The sequence below is a fragment of the Poromitra crassiceps genome (assembly GCF_964638095.1).
Source record: "Poromitra crassiceps genome assembly, chromosome: 12".
In the NCBI taxonomy this organism is placed as follows: Eukaryota; Metazoa; Chordata; class Actinopteri; order Beryciformes; family Melamphaidae; genus Poromitra; species Poromitra crassiceps.
In genome coordinates this window covers 9,663,904-9,679,718 of record NC_139632.1, presented here as the reverse complement: position 1 = coordinate 9,679,718, position 15,815 = coordinate 9,663,904, and the positions used below count along the sequence as shown (strand labels likewise).

The window sequence follows — 15,815 nt, the reverse complement described above, 5'->3', positions numbered from 1 at the left end:
ACGATGTGTAAGCCTGAGTGATGATCAAAAAGGAATGGCTAAGTCATAGAAAATCAAAGCAGGCTTTGGATGTGAAAGGTAAAACAGGTTGTTGTTTCCATTTTGTTGTCAGCTATGCAACTACCTGTGGAGATGGGAGGATGCAGAGAGGAGACACGTCAAGTGCTTTTTGTGGAGGCCCCTTGAGGTAGCTGAAGTTCACCTTGTTTCTGTGAGCAAATGGTAATGCCCACAGAAGACTCTTGTTGGCAGGGACCTGGCTTTGGCATTTGACTTCATTGGTCCTCAGGGTAGACTGCAAAGAAGATGTACAGTATGTATGTAATGTATGTAGACCCCATCATCTACTTTGAACAAGTGCCCTGTCAAAGGTTAATTCCCTGTGATGTTTATAGGTAAGTAGATACTAACTTGGGAGAGAAGACTTACTCCCTCCTGCACTGTGCACTTAGGCTGAAAGCAGTGTCATACGTTTTGGGATGAGAAACCTCAACATGACCTCTTTATCTAGAGATGTTTTTGTTTGGCCTTCTAAGTGCTGCATAGAACAAGTGTCTTCTTTTCACCATGAACGGAGGATTTTCCCCCCTTAAGGTGCGTTCACACCGACCTATTAAAGTTTTTCGCTGGCGTCGAGTTTACATACAAAGTCAATGCAAACGAGCGATTGAGCGTATATTCGCCCGGGAGAAAAATCGCTGGGCATCCGAGCGGCAGAGACAGAGCGATAGGGAGAAAATTCGCTCGTCGCCCGAGATGAAATATCCCAACTCGAGCGAAAATACGCTGGCATCTGTCGCTCGCTGCTCAACGCTGATTGGCTGCCATGTGAGCGCGAGTCAAGGATCACACTGGCTTGGAACAAACCGCTGGTTTATTGTGTGGCAACAAACCGCATTGACAGCTGATTGACAGGCTGAGAGCTGACATGAAGTGAAGTCTGTCCTACCGCTATGGAGCTCGCATTAGGAGCACGCTGATAGGCTTTAGCTTGTAAACAATGACGGTGGCTCGTAGTGGACAAATATCATGACATTGCGTAACGTTATAGCCCCCACATGTCCGTCAATTCCTGTGCCTGTTGATGAGCGATTTAAACAGAGCGACAGAGCGATTCCAAAGGGTTGACTTGAGCGACAGAGCGAAAAATAAATATCTTGGTGTGAACGCACCTTTAGCAATTTAGTATGACAGAAAAGAAAGTGAACTGTGAACGTCTTCTTACCTGGACATCATCCCATGTAACCGAATAAGACATTTTCCTGGATTTCCTCATTTTCTGAAAACGTCTTCTCTTTCCAGGTGCAGGCAGGTGAAACACCGCCTTCATTACAGGTGCAGTCTGGAGCAATAAATAAAGAAGCAGTTGGGGACATACATGTAGTTATTGTACAAAAGGCAGAGAAAAAACAATTGGCATTTGAATCACCATTTATACGGGCCCGCATTAACCGAATATTTTCTGTCATTGATGTTTTTTTAGTATTATTTCTTAAATAATGACAGAAAAATCTGAAAGCTGTTGATCACTTCTTCTTTTTTTGCATTTTACGTTTTATTATTAGACAGAGAGAGAGCAGCAGGAATTACTGAGCCTTATGGTACGTGCTCTACTCAGTGAGGCACCGATAGATAGGGACTTACCACTGTTCCAACCTACCCTTAGTTCGACCACTCAATGTTTCCGACCTCCCATTATTCCGACCGACCACTTAATAGTCCGACAAATGCATCATTGGGTTGGGGTTAGGGTTAGGATTGCGGCCTGACAGAGAATGGGAGGTCGGTTCAATGATGCATTTGTCGGACTATTAACGGGTCGGATTAATAGGATGTCGGAACATTGAGTGGTCGAACTAAGGGGAGGTCGGACCAGTGACATGTTATCCCACCAGACACCCCTCCATCCTTCACTTTGACAGATTGTAGACTGGAATTACCAGCGCCACTTCAGCCAGAGTTTTGAAGTCAGGGAACATTTCTCCCAGAGAAGTGATCAGAAATCAGCAACACTCTGAATAGGGGATTTCCAAATCCTGCAAGCACTTGCTTCACCGGGACTAGATCCTCACAGCATGTGCTCCTTTCTGGAACCTTGGAGCGTCTGTGATGGTGCAGCAGCTGTGCCTCTGGTGCAGAAGGATCAGCCATGCCTTTAGATCGGTCTTCTGATCACTTCCCTGGGAGAAATGTTCCCTGACTTCAAAACTCTGGCTGAAGTGGCAGTGGTCATTTCAGTCTCCAGTGTAACAGCAGAATGCAGGTTTAGACTTCAGAACAAAATCACAAGAGCCATGAGAAGCCGTCTGTCCGAGGCAAAGACGCAAAACCTAATGACAACCTGCAGCAATCTCCCTGGACCAGGTTTGTTCATATTTGAATTGTAATGTCTAATTCTGTAATATGCGCTGTGCTGTCTGTCTTGCCTGCCCGTGCACTGTCAATCCTCTTTTCACTCCGTGAGGTAATAAATTATGATTTTGTTTTTCACTGCAGATCAAATGGATTTGTGGCGTGCGTCGTTCCAGACTGCGTGAGAGCTGGCAGTCCTGCTCGGGATCAGACTTGTAGTGCTGCCAGCCTCCCGGCCAAGACACGTCACAAATGTATGGCAGTACGATTGCCTATACCTAATCAGACATGGTGACATTGTGAAAGAAAAAATATATATCGTGTAGTCTGATCCCGACAAGATAGGATAGGATGACAGAATTTGTATGACCCTGTCCATCAAAATGATGGACAACGAGAAAGTCTAACACAACCACTTCCATTAATATTAAAATTATTTCTGCAAATATGTGTTTCTTTAAATACTGTGTGTATAGTAACTTATTTAGGGTTTTTTAATGTTCCACCATATATACTGTACATCACATGCTTGTTATGCTGGTCACGAACAAGAGACAAACCAATCTTAAGGAAATAGTGACACTGTATGTTCCCTTACCTCCACCTGTGCTTTCCATCGTTTCACTTCTTTATCCTGATCCAACAGCATACCGTCGGTGTGAAATTTGACGGTTTTACGCAAACTGACTCCAAGACCGTTCATTGAGGAGAGGAGCTTCTCTGAGCATCCTTGCCTCATCATCTCTATGCCGGTACATTTTTGGACAAAATTCAAAAATGCAGGGCGTGCTGTGTAGAGGGCAATGGACAATGACAGCCCCAGTCTCTTATCCAATAGGTCCTTGGCCTCTTCCTGTGTCATTTCACTAAAAATTACAAAACAAGCCTTGTTTATATAATCATTTAATTTCCACTGTTACCACCCATGTAGTTTACATACCTTGGTGTTACCACCCGTGTAGTTTACATACCTTGGTGTTACCAGCCGTGTACTTTACATACCTCGGTGTTACCACCCATGTAGTTTACATACCTTGGTGTTACCACCCATGTAGTTTACATACCTTGGTGTTACCACCCGTGTAGTTTACATACCTTGGTGTTACCACCCATGTAGTTTACATACCTTGGTGTTACCACCCATGTAGTTCCGTGTAGTTTACATACCTTGGTGTTACCACCCGTGTAGTTTACATACCTTGGATGTGCCTTGATGATCCTTTTTGGTTTAGGGAAAATAGCCTTCAGGCAAGTGAGTGTGACTGGTGCCTTTTCCTCTCCCCATTCCAGAGCTTTTGCCCAGGAGAAGGACTCCAAGTCCTTTCCTTTATGGAAAGGTCCATCTTGGTCTATCATAGTAAGTTTTACATTCTAAATGGAGGGGGGGAAGAGGAACACTGTTAACTGACACTTTATTCCTTAAATTAAATATAAATCATCTAATGTATATATCATAGCAATACTGCTATTATTACCTCTTTACGGATGAGCACTGAGCATACACTCAAAAGGGCAGCTTTCCCCCTCTTACTCGCTATTATCTGATTGAAGAGACTGCCGTACATACCACGAGACAAGTACCGGAAGGCCTTTTCTACATCTACTATTCTATGTTGTTTCCTGTTGGGCAAAGGTGCTTCTCTTGGAGGGGGCAGAGGTGCGCCTCTCGGAGGGGGCAGAGGTGCGCCTCTCGGAGGGGGCAGAGGTGCGCCTCTCGGAGGGGGCAGAGATGCGTCTCTTGGAGGGGGCGGAGAAGAGATGAGCATTCTTCTTGCCGTGTTCTTTTTGCGTATTGTTTTCGTTCTTAGAACGGTGTTACACTCCTGACAGAGAAAGTGTTTTTTATATGGGTTCAAGTTCGGAAAAAGAACTAGAGCCGTTTCTGCAGTGACAATACTCAACAAGGCCTTTCTTTTGTAACCTTTTGGTGATTTCACAAAATCTTTGTGGCAATCACAGCATTTTCTGGTGTCAAGCAGCTTTTCTCTTCTCGATTTATCTGCCCACATGCGTGCCATGAGCTCTGCTCGCTTGTCGGCATCTTTTGGGATGACAATGATGACTTTCGTGTTAGCAGGTCTTGGTGGCTGGGCTAGAGTGACATGTCCTGGGTCAATAATGACTTTCGGGTTAGCAGGTCTTGGTGGCTGGGCTAGAGTGACATGTACTGGGTCTGGTTCAATGATGACTGTAGTTTCAGCAACAGGAGGTAATGTCTGAGGAGTATTTATGTCTTTGCCAGGAGAAGAGATGAGCTCATATTTTCTTTTTTTACTTCCGGGTACAGGTACTGTTTTCTTTCTTAGAATGGGCACACATTCATGGCAAAGAAAATGTTTTTGTTTTGGGTTCAAGTTCGGAAAAAGAACTAGAGCCGTTTCTGGACTGACGATACTCAACAAGGCCATTTTGATGTAACCGTCTCCTCTTTTCATGAAATCTTTGTGGCAATCGCAGCATTTTTGGGTGTCAAGTAGGCGTTTCTGTGCCATGATGCTTGCCAGACTTTCTGCCATTTCTCTCTTTTTAGCAGCGTATGTATGCAACGTTGTTTTCCAGGCGTGCTTCCCTTGACTCGTGTGCAGCTTGTGCTTTGTCGGACTCAGCTGCACGTCGTGCACGGCACTTTGCCTCGCAGATCTGCTACCAGGCAGATATCAGCAAAGGTGGCCTGCAACAAAGATTCGATTTCACAGTCAGTGGTTAAACTCTGGTGTAACGCACACTACTTGTGGTCAGAAACACCGGTGAAATTCATTCTGGTTCTCACAGGGATGAAAAACACAGAAGTCGCCGCTGCACAGCCTGCCATGGCATACACTTGTTTATTCATATTGAAAAAACAAGTTACCAAAACAAGTTATGCAAAGTATTTAGGGTTCTACCTGCATAAACAAACCTATTGTGTACATTCATTTGTAACAATATTGTAATTTACAATAGACATACAAATGAATGCACAAAAGAGGTTTGCTATGCAGGTATAACCCTAAATAGTTTGCATAACTTCATAGTTTGGGTTATTTATCTTTATGGAGGCGTTTCCCCGCTGGAAAGCGGAAGAACAACAGAGGCCATTTATTTCAATGGAAAAGATTACAGGCTCTGGCATGGTTACAACAAGGGCTCGGTATTGGCAACGACGCAATACTTCGGAACACTGGTTGTCATATCCGTCAGATAACAACCTTATGCGGCAGGTCGGTGCTGTTTTATTGTGATTCCTAAGCGTATTAAGATGTAGTGCCATTTAGCGGAGTCCTGCAACACCACATTGGGGCGCTACTTCAAGACACATGAACTGAAGAAGGCTGTCTCGCGCCGAGGCTAGGATCGGTGCTAAAGACGTTACATATCAAAACCAAAACAAACACTGTTGGCAATGCACAACCGAGAACAGTCACAAAATGCTAACCTTACCCAGTTTGTAGTTAACTTGTTGTAGTCTAATTGTTGTCGGCATCGAAACAAAACTAGAAGGTTTATGTTTTTTGCACTCACGCACGAAAGACGGTGGCTATATTTATGGAGTGAACAGGACGGTCTTCTTCTTCTTTGCGTTTAATGGCAGATTGCAACCAAGTTAGGTGCATACCGCCACCTACTGTATAACTTCTTCTTCTTCTGTTTGGTTTTACAGCTGCATTTGAAGTCGGGGAACGAGAGCGCCACCGACATCGGACGTTACAGCAAGCGGGAACTACAGGCACGAGAGGCCGAGGCCGAGGGCTGCAGCCGACAGGCCAGGCACTTGTCGGAGTCGGACTCGGGGTAGACTCAGGTCGTTTTCACACATATTTGGGTCGAGCCAGGCGCTGCCGCAGCAGTGAAAAGTATACAATGTTTCAATTTTCAACTAGAGCGGCTTCGTTTCACATGTGTTTTTTATCACCGCGCCCAGGCCGTCGTTCTACAGAGTGGAGCGTCATGTATCCATGCCAACCAGACGGAAGTAGACGCGTATAGCGTAATTCCACCCGGAAAGGAAGCCCGGGATGTAAACAGAACTGAACGATTGATTGAAAAGTTTATTTCTATAGGGACAGATACATAAACATAGAGCATTCACAGTCTTTGTTATATATCCTGACATTTATAGCCTATTGCTAGTTTGCAATATTTGTCCCTAGATGGAGAATGGAGAATGAACAACGCCGTTTGCTCTTGGTACTGCTTTTTGCATTTTACATCGTTTGTCTCTTTCAATATCGGAATTTGAAAACGAGGCACGGCTGCATCTGGAAAACAATGTTTTCATGTAATGGAGGCGGCGGATGCGAATCTCCAGACAAAGCAGGACAAGGCGCAGATTCTTTCTGTTGAACCGTGAAGCCCTCACCATACGCAGATATTATCGGCGAACAGCCAGGTAAGTTGTAAACATTAACGTTTGTAACGCTAGGCTTGCTATGCCCTTGGTGGTAATTTGGCCAATAACTGTTTATGCAATGTTTGTGAACGCCGAATTGACGTTAACATTAGAAATACAGCATTAGAAGGAGCTGAAGTCGGCGCGCGTTCACACATCACTCGCGCCGTATTTAGGGTAGGGCGACGCAAGCCGCTCCGAAACCACCCTCTCCAGCTGAACCGAGAGCGAGTGAATTACGTCGACTACGAGTTCGAGTGGCATGTTCACACTGACCCAGTCGCGCCGTGTTTGGCCCTAAAACTCAGTTAAGTCGACCTAAACGTTCCGGTGTGAAAACGACCTCAGCTCTCAGCTTAATCCGTTTCACTACTTTAAGACTGAGATTATTATTATTTAAATATTTTCATAACGTTAGGTGGTGCTGTTGGGAGCCTTGCATCGGAGCACCAATCGTGATTGGGAGATGTTCCGCGTGCCCTCGGCTGACGTCAGTGAGTTTACGGAAGTAGTGGGGAGTGCGCGCTGTCAATTCTCTCCCCGCATCATGCACACACAGAAATACGGAACTACCAAAATAAAACGTTTTCAATGATTTCTGGCTGTGTGCTTTATACTTGTGCAGAATCGTTTTATTTTGAAAATATCCGACTGGAAGTCGTATTGTTATTATCGCTAACTAACACAGGAGTGCAGCTGAGCTGGTTGTTTATGGCAATCAAACCGCCATAAAACATGTAGAAGAAGGAGTGCAGCTGGTCAGTGCGTTCTGCGATATTTTTTTTGCGGTCTGCGTTTCTGCTTCGTTCGCTGGTTTAGCTCGCTGGCATGACCATACGGACCAGACTCCAAAACAGATTTTATTAAAATGTGCCAGACGATGGTTTTGTACGCAAGAGACAAGGCTACAGCTGCAGCAGACAGTAGTTCTGGCTAACGTTAGCATCCCACTAACTAGCTAGCTAACTATCAAGTAGATTCTGTTACGTTACCCAACATGGAATTCAAGATCGCTAGCTAATCTTAAACCATCTAAGAGCAGGTTTGGGTTTGGCTTCAACTTAAACAGAGCAGCAGGGCTACTAGCTGTGTGTGGATACCCAACACGCTTCTCGCTCATGCACTAGTAATGATTGAATTACAAATTATACCTCAGTGCTCAAGGCTACCTGCACTGTCATAATCGATTTATCTACTCGGGAGCAGTCAACAAATCAGGATAGCTAGCATATTAATTATCACCAAGTTGCTAGCTTGGAGCTCATGGAGATTTTCTCTACAAACTAAAACTTGATGCTTCAAAGGTAGGCTAGTAGACTAAATACATCTGTAGAAAGAAATAATAACTTGAACATGGAGGATGAAAAAATGGAGGCTGTATTGACAAAATGCAGTAATTGCTTAGGCGAAATAAGCGTAAAAAGTAGAAAAAGACTGCGGACACTTGCAAGTCCTAGGACACGTGGTGAGCTGTTCCCAAAACTTGATCAAAATGATTTCATTTGCATAAAATGTGTATGGTACTTGAACAGAAATACTACTACCAGTAGGAATAAAAGGACTTTTAAATGGACTGCATTTAAAATGAGGCAGTCTACCAAGTCCAGCGAGACACCAGTCAAGACCCCTGACAGCACCCCAATGATGGTCAGTCCTAACCAGATACCAGTCAAGACCCCACCCAGAATGACGCTGAGTCCCAAACAGACACCAGTCGAGACCCCAAACAGGACCCCTAACCAGACACCGACTGTTGTGGAACCGAGATCACCAGCCATCATCCGCTATAATCGAAACAAGACCCCAGCCAAGACCCCCAGCGAGTCGCAGCATGCCAAAAAAAGGAGATTGGACCCCAATGATGGCCACATTGAAGAAGAGGAACAGCAGGATAGACAGCCTGGTTTAACCAGAGGTTTGGATTTCCTCAAGAAAAGAAGGTATCTCAAGGGGTTTCAGAGCCTTATAAAAAGCAACATTAAGGTGAAGAGAGCCATGATTAGGGCAGTGGCTGAGACAGTAATGCATGAGGTAAGCCTATGGGTTTTATGTACAATGATATATTAATTGAAATTCACTGCAGTGACATACTTATATATGTCCTGTACTTATATATGTGTGTGTGTGTGTGTATGTATATCATGATAATCTTGGTATTGATTTGTGGCATTGCAATCATACATTGCTATGTCATGGAATAAAGCCCATTGATTATCAATAAGCAAATTATCTGTTTTTTTAAGGGGAATGGCAAAGACATTTAGTCAAAAGCCTCTTGTAAAGAGTGTTATGTTTGTGTCGTTATCGCTTGGCGCAAATGCAGAAATGTAGTTGCAATACCATTCCGGGGAGTGTGGGGGGGCAGTAGTGATTAAACACAGTGCGTTGCTGTCGGGATGATTCCAGATGAATGATTTATGATTTTAAACGCATAAAAGTGGATTTTATGCAACAAGTTGGAAGTGTCGACTGCTATCGTTATTTAGTAGAGTATGTTAGGCATCAGATTCACTTCACTTCAAGTTTCTGGCTCAGGTTACAGGTAAGTAATGTTTTCAGACGTTGCCGCGAGAGCGGTAACCTAGTCTACGAGTAGGGTTGGATACCAAAACGCGATACCACTATGGCACCGGTTCCTTTACGTCCGGTACCTACTACCTACCGGAGGCAACAGAATGTGCCATCACTAATTGCTTCATTGTTGTTTAAGAGTGAAATGGCTCCAAACAATACTTCATTTCCAATCTGTGTCCCTGTGTGCCCACTGCCCTTGCCTTACACAAGCTATGGTGCAGAGGAAGTAGTTGGAAGGAATTTCCCCATATCTGGAGGACACTAACATTGTAGTGTTAAACTCAGCGGAGAAAGGCCAGTTTACAAGTGTTTAGAGTGTGGCTGCTCACCCCTACTATCCCCTTTCCTTTGGGGCAGACCCACATAACACAGCTGGTCGGTCTGTTCAAAGGAGTGTGGACTGTGGAGTCCTCACTGTGCTCTGACACACGCATGTTTGCTAGATGTATGGTAAGATTCACACTCCTAGCTTTCAAAGCGCAGCATAATTTACTCTCACTCACTCTTATAATGGCTCATTGCCGCCACATATAACAGCACAGTACGGCTCTACTCTTACCTGCCTTGCTCGACTCTACCTGATATAGACTTCTGCTTCCACCGCAAGTTTACTCGGCTCCGCCCACACCTGGTCGTCATAGCGACCGCATATCTGCCCTCTGCCTCAGCATTGCACATTCTTTTAGGGCCCAAGGCCACATGCCAGGGCACAAAGGCCATTGCTCTATTGACATCGTGAAGGACCATTTTTCTGAAATGTGTGTTCAAATGTAGGGCTGTCCTCGACTCAGAATTCTTCCAGTCGACTGTCCAATATGAATAAGACTATTCTATAAAAATAAATGATAGAATACTGTATATGATCATACAAGATTTGAATTGCCAACGTCGGATGATTTGTCTGAATAATGAGACGGGCATCTATTTATTTTTTTAATTAAGCTCTTAAAAGATCATTTCTTTTTTTTTCAACCTGGACCCTAATTTCCACACTGACAGTCTAAGGGACTCATCGTGACATATTCCTTTCAAATTGGTTGCGTACTCACCGAGATAGCCTTGTTTACAGCTCGAGCATTATCGTCAAACAACTACCAGTGTAACCCAGTCGGGCATTTGTGCACCGTCATTCCACGTTCGCTAAAACTGCTTGTTTTGCCGCTGGGAGACTCAAACTGTCATTATAGTGTTTGGCAACATGGAAACGACTCTATACATGAATATTATTCTCCAGGGTTTACTGTCGGACAGAGAAAATGTGCGTATGAAGAGGAGAGAGAGAGAGAGAGAAAGGAGCAGAATTGTGTCTTACCCTGCTAACCGGGCGCTTCTCGTTCTCACTCACACTGAGCGTTAGCGCCCGGGGACCCACGTAGCATTTCCCATCAGACAATCGCGCCGCTTTCGCGTCTAGGTCTTAAAACGAGTCCTTACCTGAGCCAGAAACTTGAAGTGAAGATGCTATCCGATGCATAACATCCTCTTCTTCTAAATAACTGATGTTGCCGCTTCCAAATTGTTGCATAAAACCCACTTTTATGTCGTTGATATAAAAAAATCCTTGATGCAATACCATTCAGGAAGTGTGGGGGGTCCCCCACACTTGCCATTTTCTCCATCATTTGGAGGAGAAAATTCTCTTGAAATGAAGATTGATTGACAGCTGCCATGTCGTGATATGGTTGACGAAATGGGGTAGAAATTTGATAGTACTAGGTGACGTCAGCAAACTGTAGATTACTGTTATGAATGAAATCTTGAAAAATTAACTTTTGATGTGAAAAAGTGGGAATACTAAAGAAATTAGATTTTTGTGATTTTTTTTGCACACATTATTAGATAGGTGTACTAAATACCCAGATATTTGAACTAAAATTTATTTAAAAAATCATTTTTGGATTCAGCTCGACTTTAATTTAAGGAATAAAGTAATACAAGTAAAAGTAATAATAAAGTAATAAAGTGTCGGTTAACAGTGTTTCTCCCCCTCCATTTAGAATAAAAAACTTATGAAAGACAAAGATGGACCTTTCCAAAAAAAAATATGCCAAGAGGACTTGGAGTCCTTCTCCTGGGCAAAAGTTCTGGAATGGGCAGAGGAAAAGGTACCAGCCACACTCACTTGCCTGAAGGCTATTTTCCCTAAACCAGAAAGGATCATCAAGGCACATCCAAGGCGAAGGTACGTAAACTACACGGGTGGTAACACCAAGGTATGTAAACTACACGGGTGGTAACACCAAGGTATGTAAACTACACGGGTGGTAACACCAAGGTATGTAAACTACACGGGTGGTAACAGTGGAAATGAAATGATTATATAAACAAGGCTTGTTTTGTGATTTCTAGAGAAATGACAGAGGAAGAGGCCAAGGACTTATTGGATAAGAGACTGGGGCTGGCATTGTCCATTGCCCTCTACACAGCAAAACCTGTCATTTTTAATTTTGTTCAACAATGTATCGGCATAGAGCTGATGAGGCAAGGATGCTCAGAGAAGCTGCTCTACTCAATGAACGGTCTTGGAGTCAGTAATTTGGGTCTAACCAAAACAGTTAACAAACACGTCAGCAGTATGCTCTTGGATCGGGATAAAGAAGTGAAACGATGGAAAGCAGAGGTGGAGGTAAGGGAACATACAGTGTCACTATTTCCTTAAGATTGGTTTGTCTCTTGTTTGTGATCAGCATAACAAGCATGTAATAATAATGTATTATACACAGTATTTAAAGAAATTGCAGAAATAATTTGAATATTAATGGCAGTGGTTGTGTTGGACTTTCTCGTTCATCATTTTGATGGACAGGGTCGTAAAAATTCTGTAATCTTTTTTTCCAATATTTTATTTAAATATTTTCAACAATGCACAGACAAAACAAACGAACACGCTCAGACACGGGGGGGAAAAACACTTATATTATCGACATTCAATATTATGTCATACCAGCTGCATAAGGTGCTTATGTGCAAGGGGTCCATGAGAAACCAGCCAGGCGAGTCACCCGTCACCCCTAACCTCATCAAGGTAGGCTAGAAATGGCTCCCAAATGGTTGAAAACTTTTCAAGTGAATGGGTCCTCAGGAATTTAAGTCTCTCCATCCGTATAACAGAGGTCATGTCCGTCAACAACAGTTGGAAAGAAGGTGAAGAGGACTTCCATTCCCTCATAATTAGTTTTTTGGCAACAGTTGTCCCCTGTGTCAGAGACTGTTGCACAGCTGTAGGGAAGTTCAGAGATCTCCGAGCAGCTGAAGATGCCGAGTTCTGCCTCCGACTGAAGGGTTATTTTGTAGGCCTTAGAGTACCAGTCAAATATTTTGCCCCAGAATCCTGTTAGTGAAAGGCAGAACCAGAAGGCATGAGATAGTGTGCCCTCTGACACTTGACACCTGTCGCACAGTGGTGAGACAGAAGCGAAGATGCTGTGTAATTTATGCTTGGAATAGTGAAGACGGTGAGCAACTTTTAAATTGCATCAACTGGTGTCTGCTATTAACTGAGCAGAGTTGTACCACAGACAACAGACTCCTTTCCCATAAAATGTCAGATAAATCAATACCAAGTTACCCCTGCCACGCTTCTCTAATCCTCTCAGTAGAGGCCGTGTTGTAGTTGTTAGACATACAAACCTAGACACAAGATGCTTGGAGTGAGGAGGGCTCAGCAAAACAGAGAAAAGCATGTTCGTTTGGGAGCGCTTCAAAGTATGAATCTTGGATTGAACATAATCTCTGATTTGCAGGTATATGAGCCAGTGCATGCAGGCAATAAAGTCAAAATTCTGTCATCTTATGTGGGATCAGACTACACAATATTTTTTTCTTTCACAATGTCACCATGTCAGATTAGGTATAGGCAATCGTACTGCCATAAATTTGTGACGTGTCTTGGCCGGGAGGCTGGCAGCACTACAAGTCTGATCCATTTCCATCTTATCAATCCATTTGATCTGCAGTGAAAAACAAAATCATAATTTATTACCTCACGGAGCGAAAAGAGGATTGACAGTGCACGGGCGGGCAAGACAGACAGCACAGCGCATATTACAGAATTAGACATTACAATTAAAATATGAACAAACCTGGTCCACATGGACTTAAACTGGTCGCTTCACTTATGCTAATAATTGTCGTGTAATCAAATGCATCAAGGGAGATTGCTGCAGGTTGTCATTAGGTTTTGCGTCTTTGCCTCGGACAGACGGCTTCTCATGGCTGTTATGATTTTGTTCTGAAGGCTAAACCTGCATTCTGCTGTTACACTGGAGACTGAAATGACCACTGCCACTTCAGCCAGAGTTTTGAAGTCAGGGAAGTGATCAGAAGACTGATCTAAAGACTTATAAATGGTGATTCAAATGCCAATAGTTTTTTCTCTGCCTTTTGTACAATAACTGTATATCCTCAACTGCTACTTTATTTATTGCTCCAGACTGCACCTGTGTATCGGAGAGTGGTGCTGCACCTGCCAAAGAAAAGAACCCTCAGGGAAATGTCTTATTCTGTTACATGGGATAATGTCCAGGTAAGGAAGACATTTACAGTACTGTAAAGCCCCAAACGCACTGACGCTCGCGTTTTGAAGTCCACACGTTCTTTTAAACCGGCGAACCCGCACCAAGAGCGTTCTGACACGCGTCACACTGCCTTGACGCCCGTACTCCGAATCGGTTTCGAATTTGGAGCGTCAAATGAGGATCCAGCAGCAACCAAAGCGCTCTGACCCCCCCCCCCCCACTCTCCCTCTGTGCCCACTTTCATCCCCGCCTATCAAGCATAATGCTCCCCAAACAAATCTCAGGCAGTTTAAATAAAGCAAGCATGTAAAATATAATGCTATACTTCTAGCAAGACTGTCTGAACAAAGTGAGAATGCTCTTCTAAACACATCGGCTACCAACATCTCGACAAAAGTTTGGATAGACTGGATTGCTTCCCGCAGCAGCAATGCTTTTTTCTCCACACTGCCTGATAGACAGGTAGGACGATTACAGCCTCTGATTGACAGGGGCTCAAAACTACGCTATAACAACTTTTATATTCATTTGTCATTGTGCCTGCCTACATATAAATTAGTGATGTTTTCCCCGAAATACTCTGGTTGGTTCTGTGCCGTTGGTATTTGGTAGCCTATGATGCCTGCAGTGCGCTATTGGAGGGTATGCATGCACGTCACAGAGGCAGAAGTCACGCCCACTGGGTGGCAGCAAGACTGATTTTGAATGCAGTAATCCGCCTAGATAAATGACACCTGCTGCTCCAAACAACAGAGAAGAACCTGCTGAATGTTTTGCCCATAGGTTTTGCCACTCGGTCCCGATTTAGGGGGCGTGTTCCGGTGGGAAAGTGACGTCCGTGCATACCTTCTATCGGAGCAGAAATTCCCGCACGTCAATTAACACTTTCTGTGCATTTGGGGCTTAAGCTTTCTGTTCTTTCATACTAAATTACTAAAAGAAAAAGAAAATCCTCCTTTAAATATTCATGGTGAAAAGAATACTTTTTCTATGCAGCACTTAGGCCAAACAAAAACATCTCTGTATAAAGAGGTCATGTTGAGGTTCCTCATCCCAAAACCTATGACACTGCTTTCAGCCTAAGTGCACAGTGCAGGAGGGAGTAAAGCTTAATTTATACTTATTAGAAAGTGTCGCTCAGCACATGGTCGCAGACGAAAAATAAAGTCTCGCTCATGTTGCTGCATTTATGCTTCTCTCCTCGGCTCAACGGTCACGTGACGCGATAGACAGAGGGAGGCAGAGAACTAGTGCAGACAGCCAAGAGAGGGAATGCTGTCAGTACACCCACGCCGGAGGCAAGATGTAACTGCAGCCGCATATAACGACACACAACCACACCACTCACCTCCTCTCCTCTCTCTCTGGGAAGTTGGTCACGGTGTTCTTTGTGATTTTCACGTAGTCATACATCAAGGACATGCTGATCAAAATAGCGGGGAGTGGGACACGTTCATTCATTTCATTTCAGCGAAAACTAAAACAAGGAAGTCAAGCACGTGCCCGTCTATATAGGCAATCACACTTGCGCGACATTATGTGACGTAGTCAGCGACACTAGAAATTTAACTAGGTAGCAGACACCTCTCGCCGACACTTTAAAGTGTCGACTCAAGTCCTCATTTCTGTCGGCGACCGTTTCAAAAGTGTCGGCAGACGAAGCATAAATTGGGCTTAAGTCTTCTTTCCCAAGTTAGTATCTACTTACCTATAAACATCACAGGGACATTAACCTTTGACAGGGCACTTGTTCAAAGTAGATGATGGGGTCTACATACATTACATACTGTACATCTTCTTTGCAGTCTACCCTGAGGACCAATGAAGTCAAATGCCAAAGCCAGGTCCCTGCCAACAAGAGTCTTCTGTGGGCATTACCATTTGCTCACAGAAACAAGGTGAACTTCAGCTACCTCAAGGGGCCTCCACAAAAAGCACTTGACGTGTCTCCTCTCTGCATCCTCCCATCTCCACAGGTAGCTGCATAGCTGACAACAAAATGG

At 43.9% G+C, this 15,815-nt stretch overlaps 2 protein-coding genes across 2 annotated transcripts; one reads left to right on the top strand and one right to left on the bottom strand.

Annotated features, from left to right (window-relative positions):
- Positions 1 to 112: 112 nt before the first annotated feature.
- LOC310786010 (uncharacterized protein) lies at positions 113 to 3,731 on the bottom strand (the record flags this gene model as incomplete). Its single annotated transcript, XM_083647196.1, has 4 exons — positions 3,551 to 3,731; positions 2,951 to 3,218; positions 1,226 to 1,342; positions 113 to 295 (listed from the first exon to the last, which is right to left on the bottom strand). The coding sequence occupies exons 1-4, from the start codon at positions 3,706 to 3,708 to the stop codon at positions 113 to 115; spliced, it is 726 nt and encodes a 241-aa protein (XP_083503322.1). The 5' UTR covers positions 3,709 to 3,731.
- A 4,574-nt stretch (positions 3,732 to 8,305) lies between these two features.
- On the top strand, positions 8,306 to 15,800 carry LOC310786009 (uncharacterized protein; the record flags this gene model as incomplete). Its single annotated transcript, XM_083647195.1, has 5 exons — positions 8,306 to 8,752; positions 11,293 to 11,477; positions 11,645 to 11,921; positions 13,728 to 13,820; positions 15,618 to 15,800. 5 exons carry the CDS (start codon positions 8,306 to 8,308, stop codon positions 15,798 to 15,800), a joined length of 1,185 nt encoding a protein of 394 aa, XP_083503321.1.
- Between the last annotated feature and the right edge of the window lie 15 nt (positions 15,801 to 15,815).